This window comes from Oncorhynchus mykiss, chromosome 16 (genome assembly GCF_057628025.1).
Source record: "Oncorhynchus mykiss isolate SJ-2025 chromosome 16, ASM5762802v1, whole genome shotgun sequence".
In the NCBI taxonomy this organism is placed as follows: Eukaryota; Metazoa; Chordata; class Actinopteri; order Salmoniformes; family Salmonidae; genus Oncorhynchus; species Oncorhynchus mykiss.
Window position 1 is genome coordinate 12,798,048 of NC_143037.1, and position 10,354 is coordinate 12,808,401.

General features: G+C 44.9%; 1 protein-coding gene and 1 pseudogene across 1 annotated transcript in view; both read left to right on the forward strand.

Moving 5' to 3' along the window:
• LOC110492834 (protocadherin-15-like) overlaps positions 1–9,248 on the forward strand; it is a 303,674-nt gene extending 294,426 nt beyond the window's left edge. The window contains exons 35-37 of the mRNA XM_090201917.1: positions 756–829; positions 3,957–4,089; positions 7,937–9,248. Coding sequence (XP_090058043.1) covers positions 756–829; positions 3,957–4,089; positions 7,937–8,506 — 777 coding nt within the window. The 3' untranslated portion in view covers positions 8,507–9,248. The remainder of the gene's footprint in view (positions 1–755; positions 830–3,956; positions 4,090–7,936) is intronic.
• LOC149976552 (uncharacterized) lies at positions 4,618–7,467 on the forward strand (annotated as a pseudogene).
• Positions 9,249–10,354: the final 1,106 nt, after the last annotated feature.

The following is a 10,354-nucleotide window of genomic DNA, read 5'->3' on the forward strand; positions in this document are numbered from 1 at the left end:
CCTGGGCCTGGAAATTGTTGATCTCCCTCTCTAGGATGGAGAAGACTTCATCGTTAAAGTATGTCGATTCTATTGGTGTGATACTGTAGGTAGCACCAATGAGGACATTTTTCTCTGTTGATATAATTTCCTTATTCATTTCTAGCTAGATGTAAAATTGTCCTGTTTTGGCTAATTCAATAGAGTGGGTTAGGTCTGCTCAATACCAAATTAGCATACCCCCTGAGGCTCTTCCCTGTTTCACACCTGGTAGTTTGGTGGATGGGACTACCAGTTCTCTGTAACCTAGAGGGCAACCAGTGGGTCCATCTCCTTTATACCATGGTTCTTGTAGAATGACAATGTCTGTATTTCCAATGTCTTTCATGAAGTCTGGGTTCCTGCTCTTTAGGCCAAAGGCAGATGATCTCAGGCCTTTTATATTCCAGAATGAGATAGTAAAAGCTTTGTGTTCCATAGTGTCTAGTGTTGTTTTTGTGTGGTTTAGACTGTCTGTCTGTCTGTCTGTCTGTCTGTCTGTCTGTCTCTGTCTGTCTGTCTGTCTCTCTGTCTGTCTCTCTGTCTGTCTCTCTGTCTGTCGGTCTCTCTGTCTGTCTCTCTGTCTGTCCTCTCTCTCTCTCTCTCTCTCTGTCTCTCTCTCTTTGCTATCCAAAGTAGTGAAGAATCCTCCTTTAATAAAGCCTGTTTGATGGTCTTCTCTTGTTTTCCTTCAAATTCATTTTCTTTAACTAAAACCTCTACTTTACCCACAACAGGAGCTCTCTATTGAGTCTGGTATCGATCCTGGCCAGGACTATTACACCCAGGATTATTATAATTGTGACCATGGGTAAGGGAATGTGCGTGTGTGTGTGCATGTTTTCTTGCATGCATGGCTGTGCACGGTGTGTCTGTGTACGGTGTGTCTCTGCACAGTGTGTGTTTGTGTGTGTTTTTGTTCCTGAGGCCTCACTGATCCTGTGAGTGCCGACAGTTCACCTCACACCAGGGAAACTCAGTCGGTCTGCAGAGTCCAGAAACTCATTTAGAGTTAAATAACATAACAAACAGCTCTCGACACAACAGGCCTCCAGACTGAAAAATCGGAAGTAGTTTCCGAACAGCCTTGAAGTGAAGCGTTCAGGTCAGAATACATAATGATAGCTTCAGACGAAATAATTCAAATTGTCATTTGTTGCCACCTGTGATGAATTCCATCATTTTCATTTTAAGACACTAGAGACCCCATTTAGGTCTCCTGGCACAATGATAGCCAGGCTAATCACTCACTTAGCACGTTACATTGAGCATCGTCCACATGTTATCTAGCAACAGGAGAACAACAAGGAGTGTTGATGCAGATGAAATGTTGTGGAATTAAGCTCTTAAGATGTAGCCCCTCCAGCACCCAAGTGAGAGGATGTTAGTTATAGAGCACGTGTGTCAAACTCATTCTACGGATGGCCGAGTGTCTTCAGGTTTTCACTCTTCCCCTGTACTTGATTGATGAATTAAGGTTACTAATTAGCAAGGAACTCCCCACACCTGGTTTTCTAGGGCTTAATTGAAAGGAAAAAACTAAAACTTGCAGACACTAGGCCCTCCATGGAATGAGTTTGACACCCCAGATGTAGACGGTACGATTCGGATTTAAATATGCTGTAGCAGCAGATACATTTACCTCTCACTGTCTCTGCGTGTCTCTCTCTCCTCTCTCTTTCTTCTCTCTCCTCTCTCTCTCCTCAATCTCTCTCTCTCCTCAATCTCTCTCCTCTCTCTTTCTTCTCTCTCCTCTCTCTCCTCAATCTCTCTCCTCTCTCTCCTCAATCTCTCTCCTCTCTCTTTCTTCTCTCTCTCTCTCCTCTCTCTCCTCAATCTCTCTCCTCTCTCTCCTCAATCTCTCTCCTCAATCTCTCTCCTCTTTCCCCTCTCTCTCCTTTCTCTCCTCACTGTCTCCTCTCTCCGCACTCCCTCTCTCCTCTCTCTCCTCAATCTCTCTCCTCACTCTCTCTCCTCTCTCTCCTCTCTGTCTCCTCTCTCCTCACTCCCTCTCTCTCCTCAATCTCTCTCCTCACTCTCTCTCCTCTCTCTCCTCACTGTCTCCTCTCTCCTCACTCCCTCTCTCTCCTCAATCTCTCTCCTCACTCTCTCTCCTCTCTCTCCTCACTGTCTCTTTTCTCCTCACTCCCTCTCTCTTCTCTCTCTCCTGTCGCTCTTCACTCTCTCTCTCCTGTCTCTCCTCTCTCTCCTCACGCTCTCTCTCTCTACACGCAGCTTTTCACCTTTTAATGACAACGTCCAGCCTCTGACTTCAGCCATACCCCTGTGTTATTTTTCTCTCTGCTATGTCCGGGGCGGCAGGGTAGCCTAGTGGTTAGAGCGTTGGACTAGTAACCGGAAGGTTGTGAGTTCAAACCCCCGAGCTGACAAGGTACAAATCTGTCGTTCTGCCCCTGAACAGGCAGTTAACCCACTGTTCCCAGGCCGTCATTGAAAATAAGAATTTGTTCTTAACTGACTTGCCTAGTTAAATAAAGGTAAAATAAATAAAATAAAAAATGTAGCGGGTCTCTCAAAATGCTAATGTTTCGCTTCACACCGACCACTATGAATAAAATTAGAGTTTGGCTCATGTTTGGGTTGAGATGTGGGGAATAGTCTTCTGGCTGGAGGCTTGAGCCTTTTAACCATTTGGCCTCTATTTGGCCGTGTACTGTACACTCTTAGAATTAGTGGTGACTCGAGGAAACCTTGGAGATCCTCAAGAAACCCCTGGAGTTCCTCAAGGAACCATTGCTAGTCAATGGTTCATATTTTCATCTTCGATTACTTGAGTGGTTCTTGGAGGAACCTTTATTGGTTCAATGTAGCAACGTGTTCCTGGAGGAATCCTGGAGCAAAGGCGTGGCTTATTAGGGGCGTGGCTTACGGATCAGTATTTTTTTGTGCCACCCATGAAAGTAAATGTCATTCTTGTTCATCTGTTCTGTTGTATTGTCTTCCAATGTTAAGGTTGAACGCTGACAGTTTTGTAGAGTCACTGAGGTGTTTGTAGCTTCAGTTCCCCAAGAGCTTATGTGAATCCTGAAGTTGGAGTAGTTAACACTTTATTACAGTATGTCAGTAATGTTCATGTTATACTAGAATATGTAATAAGCATAGATATTCATGCAACATTTCAATTGTAGTGTACGAACTTAACATGATGAACAGTAATGACATTTACGCTAACGGGGGACCAAAAATAACTATCCTAATACCTCCAATAAGCCACACCTCTAATCTGATAGGCTGCTACCTATAAAAAAGGTTTTAAAAAATGGAACCCTTCCAATCACAGAAGTGTTCCTGTTTGAACCTTTACACAGAGGTTCCTCAAATACCTTTTTCAGCTGGAAAGGTTCCTCCTGTGTGGCCACCAACTCCTTTACTTCTTAAGAGTATAAGTTAAAGGTCACCACACCCTGTGTCCAGGCAGTCACAGTCAGCCCTGTTAAGCTGATGGGCTGTTTCTCCCTAGGAGCACTCAGTCTTTAATCTGGGTTCATAGGGAACTGACTTCTACGCTCTGTAGTGAGTGGGCCCTGGATGTTATTCTATCCCTTTCTGCCCCCCTCTGGCACGAAAGACAGGCTGAACAAAGACAGAAGAAAAAAGAAATAGCCTGTCTTGGGTAATGACGGTAACATCCCAGAGGAGCCTCCTTTACTGCCCTCCTCTCACTCTTTCTGTTATCCAGGAGCCACTGGAGATCCGGGCCCAATCACATGTTCTGTTTCACACTCGCTTCTGAAAAACGAATGGCAGAATTATACTGATAAATGTGTATGGACAGAGGTTGAATAAATTATGTTATGGCTGCGAGTGTGTGTATGTGTGTGCGCGCGCGTGCATGTGTGCGCGTGTGTGTGTTGTCTGTCTGTCTGTGTATGTGTGTCAGTCAGTACAGTGTGTAACTAAACCGTGTCTCCCTACAGGTATGAGCTGCCTCAGTATGGCAGTCGCAGAAAGTTGATATCTCCGACAGGCCTGTATGATGAGTACGGAGAGGTGATTGTGGAAGACGATGGGAGCTACTACTATTGCAGTCCACAGGAGTCGGATGGAGAGGTAGCAGATTTGTATGATTCAAAATGATGCACCTTTGAATTCAATAAAAAGTATGTCCCTGGAGGAACCCCTGCTTGGTTCAGTAATGGGTCAGTAATGGTTAATGATCAACAGTGGATTTAACGGTAGCTTGGGCCTATGTGACTGTAACATAGGTGACCATGCGTGGTGGGAGGAGGCCATCTAGGTGGGAAATAGGACCACCCGAAGCCCCCTCAGTGGCCCCCCCAACAGGTACTTGGAGATCTGCAGTCCCCCCATCCCAGGCCAGTGCAGGAACCACCACCAGTACTGCTGCTACTGCAGACTCCCTTGGCCCCACCACTCCTCTACGGCTGCTCAGAAACTAAAGACAGTCATGAAACTCTGCAATTTCCTGGTGAGCCCTCCTCACTCCACCCTCTGTGTAACAAAGCCAGGATATTCCCCTTGAATTTCTTCTCCAACGATCGGAGGAGATGGTGGGGACTTCCCTGAACTAATTAAGGCCTAGTGCTCCGACAGCACGCTGAGGATGAACAGCGATAGATGGTCATAGATGGTAGCTACTTCCAGGCCTGGGACGAGGCCAAGCCCTCGGTGAAACAGTGGTTGGTGAAGGTGCCAAGACGTACAGTTGAAGTTGGAAGTTTACATACACCTTAGCCAAATACATTTAAACTCAGTTTTTTACAATTCCTGACATTTAATCCTAGTACAAATTTCCTGTCTTAGGTCAGTTAGGATCACCACTTCATTTTAAGAATGTAAAATGTCAGAATAAGAGTAGAGAGAATGATTTATTTCAGCTTTTATTTCTTTCATCACATTCCCAATGGGTCAGACGTTTACATACACTCAATTAGTATTTGGTAGCATTGCCTTTAAATTGTTTAACTTGGGTCAAACATTTTGGGTAGCCTCCACAAGCTTCCCACAATAAGTTGGGTGAATTTTGTCCCATTCCTCCTGACAGAGCTGGTGTAACTGAGTCATGTTTGTAGGCCTCCTTGCTCACACACACTTTTTCAGTCCTGCCCACAAATGTTCTATAGGATTGAGGTCAGGGCTTTGTGATGGCCACTCCAATACCTTGACTTTGTTGTCCTTAAGCCATTTTGCCACAACTTTGGAAGTATGCATTGTCCATTTGGAAGACTCATTTGCGACCAAGCTTTAACTTCCTGACTGATGTCTTGAGATGTTGCTTCAATATATCCACATAATTTTCCTCCCTCATGATGCCATCTATTTTGTGAAGTGCACCAGTCCCTCCTGCAGCAAAGCACCCCCACAACATGATGCTGCAACCCCCATGCTTCATGGTTGTGATGGTGTTCTTCGGCTTGCAACCCTCTCCCTTTTTCCTCCAAACATGACGATGGTCATTCTGGCCAAACAGTTCTATTTTTGTTTCATCAGACCAGAGGACATTTCTCCAAAAAGTATGATCTTTGTCCCCATGTGCAGTTGCAAACCGTAGTCTGGCTTTTTTATGGCGGTTTGAGAGCAGTGGCTTCTTCCTTGCTGAGCAGCCTTTCAGGTTATGTCGATATGGGACTCGTTTTACTGTGGATATAGATACTTCAGTACCTGTTTCCTCCAGCATCTTTACAAGGTCCTTTGCTGTTGTTCTGGGATTGATTTTCCCTTTTCGCACCTAAGTGCGTTCATCTCTAGGAGACAGAACGCATCTCCTTCCTGAGATGGACGTCTGCGTGGTCCCTTGGTGTTTATACTTGCGTACTATTGTTTGTACAGATGAACGTGGTACCTTCAAGCGTTTGGAAATTGCTCCGAGGGATGAACCAGACTTGTGGAGGTCTACAATTTTTTTTCTGGGGTCTTGGCTGATTTCTTTTGATTTTCCCATGATATCAAGCAAAGAGGCACTGAGTTTGAAGGTAGGCCTTGAAATACATCCACAGGTAAACCTCCAATTAGCCTATCAGAAGCTTCTAAAGCCATGACATAATTTTCTGGAATTTTCTAAGCTGTTTAAAGGCACAGTCAACTTAGTGTATGTAAACTTCTGACCCATTGGAATTGTGATATAGTGAATTATAAGTGAAATAATCTGTCTGTGAACAATTGTTGGAAAAATGACTTGTGTCATGCACAAAGTAGATGTCCTAACCGACTTGCCAAAACTATAGTTTGTTAACAAGAAATTGTGGAGTGGTTGAAAAACTAGTTTTAATGACTCCAACCTAAGTGTATGTAAACTTCCGACTTCAACTGTATAAACATATCAAGCAGGCTTTTCAAGAGAGGAGGATATCTTCAGTGTGAGCTCTGTAGCTGAGCAGAGAATGTATGGTTCCAGGTCCCAATGCTCCAGTGACTCTGAGAGGGAGTAGAGGTGGCAGGCCTCCCTGGCGGGGGACAGTCGTGAACAGGACTGCAGCAGCTCTGAGGCAGGGTCCCAGGGGAGGCCTTCTCAGACAGAAGGAGTATGAGCAGCACTGCTTCACCCTCCACAACGGATTGCAGGGGCTACTCTGGAGGAGAGGAGGCCCAGGAAAGGGCTGTGGATTCAGACCCAGAACAGGGGGAGAGCCAGGGAGATTCTGAGGAGGAGAAGAGGAGGTCAAAGTCAGATGGGGATTCTGAGGAGTAGTCTGAGATAGGAGTCCCAGACAGAGAGAGAGGCTGGGGATTCTGAGGAGAAAGAGTCCGATAAAGGTCAGGATCAGAGACTGAGGAACACAAGAAGAGTGTGACGTCTGCAGAGGCGGACACAGAGCCAGGGACACGGTCACAGACGACCGTGTCCAGCAGGAGATCCTCTGTGGTCTCCAGCTGCAGTCAGAGTAGACAGGACAGTGGAGAACATCCTCTGATACACAGCACAGTGGGACAGAACAGAAATCTTCTCTTTGCAGAGTAAGTCTCTGACCCAAGCTCCAGGAGCTTTAGATCCACCTGGATAAGAAGCGCTAGATCCACAACTTCCTCACACACTTTAGGGCCTGAGAACACCATCGAAGAGGAGAGCAAGGAAGAGGAGGAGTCCTCGGGGGAGGAGGAAGAGGAGGCTGAGAGCGGAGAGTCGTCTGAGGAGTGAAGGGTCATCATCCAAGAAGTCCAGTGGGAGCCTTACAATGGTCTCAACAGAAAAGAGACAAGGCTCGACAGAGGTCAGAGGTAGCATCATGGAAGCCTCAGATGACCCTTTCCCCCTACCCCTGAGGATGATGAGGAGGGAGCCACGACGGCGAGACCGTCCAGCGGTAGTTATGGAAACAGCTTGGAGCATAGCACAGAGGAGGAAGATGAAGCCGTAACATCTTGATTCAATTGAATTCCGATTCCATTAAGTAAGATCTCCGAATGCCTTGATTGCGTTTGCAATTATTTGTGTGGAATGTGTTATTGTAATAGAAGCCATTTTAGCCAATTACAGAGTCCAAACCGCATGGTCTCTTTTCCCCTCTTCTCTTTCTAGCTGCTGCCTTTTCTTTCATGAATAGTGGAAGCAATGTCCTTTTGATGTGATAATCCCATTCCTTCTTCTAAAGCTCTTAGTAAATGGTTAATGATTGCTTCTCATCCGTCTGTGTGAAGAAGCACAAAAGATGGTGGTTAATTCACCTCAGAAGATGTAGTCATTTCCTCCAACAGCTCCTTCTCCAGCGTGACAATGTGCACTGAGTGTCTTTAATAATGTCTTGATGTTAAGCTTCATGTCGCTCATACACTGAGTGTACAAAACATTAAGAACACCTGCTCTTTCAATGATATAGACTGATCAGGTGAATCCAGGTGAAATGGGGGGGGGGGGGGGGTGTTTAACTCAATATTAGGAAGGTGTCCCTAATGTTTTGTACACTCAGTGTATTTCTGTCTGCTTGTTGTTGTTGTTCAGTACGGGAGGAAGAAGCGGATCAAGCTGGTGGTGGACAGGGAGTATGAGACCAGTTCCACGGGGGAGGACAGTGCTCCGGAGCCCCAAAGGAACCGGCTGTCCAATCTGACCAACCACAGCAACGTCAACGGCAGTGTGTACCTGGCACAGAACGGCTCGGTCATACGCACCCGCCGGGCCGCCCACTCAAACAACATAAAGGTCAACTCCCCAGTGCGCCTGGGCAAGCACTTTAAGAAACTAGACAAACTGGCGGTGACTCACGAGGAGAGACTGCCGCTCAACAGCCCCGTGGCGACCACGTCCTCGGCCGACAAGAACCTAAACACCCAGCCCTCCAGCGGCTCCCTGGCCTCCAGCACCACGGGAGCCGAGAGCATTACGTCCAAATCCAACATCGCCAAGGCCAGGAGCGAGAGAACGTGGGACGCGGAGGAGCAGGAGTCAACAGTGGACAATGAGGATGTGAGAGAACCTTTAGAATCTCAGAGCGATCGCACGTATTCCGATGAGGAGGAGCTATGGATGGGGCCCTGGAACAATCTGCACATACCAATGACAAAACTGTGACTTTTGTATTTTCACTTGTGACAAAATGAACTTTTTAGTATTGTCCCCAATGACTTAATTCATGGCATAAATCTCAATTGAATTGCGCTTTATTTCAGCATTATATTTGCATTTATTTATCAGTAACCCACTGGTTTCTTGTTAAGTGTTGCAAACAAAAGCAACATCGCAATTAATTGGCTTCATCTTAAAAATGGTCTTCTCTCTATTAAGCTACTGTACATTCATCCAAAAGCTTCTGCAACCAGTAAGCTATTAGGTTTCCTTTAAATACAGAATACTAACAATTTTGAGTTTACTTAGGATAAAACATGCTCTTTTCCCAATATTGTCACTTGTAGAATGTTCTTTCCTAAGAGGAATTTATGAAAATGTCTCGGCGACACAGAGGTGTCTTGATCAGGGATGCACTTGCTGTCCACGTAGGCCTTTTCCTGTGTGCCCCAATCATAAAAGTCACTCAGACCCCAATACAGTGTTATTTTTGTCATTTTTATACAGATTGTTACATTTTTGAGGGATATTTGAAATACTATCCTGTTTGCTGCATACTGCATATTTGCCATGTCTTGAAATAACAATTCTGGTTGTGGTCTGGTTTTGAATCAATATTCGTAATGGCCGTGTGATGTTTATAAGCACATGAAAAACCAATGCAGTAATCTTTGTTCAAGTGCTGCCTTCACAAATATATCAAATATGTCTTCAACCTAATGATGGAAACAGAAATAAACATTTCTCCTCAAACTGTTGCTACTTCTATTCATCTAGTCCTTTTTCCCTCTCCGAAATGGTTAAAAATCCCTTTGTTTGCAGAGAGAAGTATGCCAAATCCAAAACCCCAGTCTATGCTATGCCCAGGTCAAATTGACATTAGAGTCAGTTCAATTTCCATGTGTTTGCTTCTGCTCTGAGAATCAGCATTATGATATTGATGAACTTCAGGAGACGGTGTTCATTTTTAATGGATCTAGAAGGAGAACATATCAAACATCCATTGGATTGATTTAACCAAGTTGCCTGATTTATAGTGATTCCAGTGTACACACAGGGAAGTCATTTGGGCTTATTAACCAGAGGATGGAGTTAGCCCAGTTATTTCTGAATACAGAGGGGTGATTGAATGTACGAATATTACATCTTCAGAGGAAAGGAAGGAGGATAATTATAAGAGCTGAGAAGTAGTGTGCTTTGACCCTGGAATCATATCGACGTGTCCACAGACTCAAAGCTTATCTACTTGTCAACTTCTAATTTCTTCAAGTCTGCCCAAGGCTCACACTTCTTGTCACAGATCAATAATGCCAATATTTCGAAACATGTTATACAATTTATTTGATATTGTACCATTGATTCATTTGAAGATAAGTGTAATTATTAGCTAATAGCGCCACAGAAATATCCAGTCACAGTATTGGTTGTAAGTGGCAAACGTGAAATGTGTAGTCTGAATGTACAGCTGCTTTAACTCAATAGTGTGTGATCAGTATCACTGCTCTTTGCTACCGCAGGTGGCTGATGCTCATGAAGCACTTCTCCCGCAAGGCAAAGCTTTCTGGGAGACGGAGTTCTTTAAAAAGAGGGAGAGAAAATAGAGCTGGAAAACCCCCAAAACAATCAAAGTCTCCAACAGCTCTTTGCTCTGGCACCACAAGCACTTCTCTCTTTCTCTGGCTAGTTGTCAAAGGAGTTTCCTTTCACAGCCAGAGAGGCTTTCAGAGCCACTCCATTTAAACAGATCATAATTCTCCTGGGCGTGAGAAATGCCTATATAGGGGAGAATCTCAGTTTTCCTGAGTTCACCATAGCTTAGTGGTAAGTATACTGTTAACACTTTTGTTTGTTCAA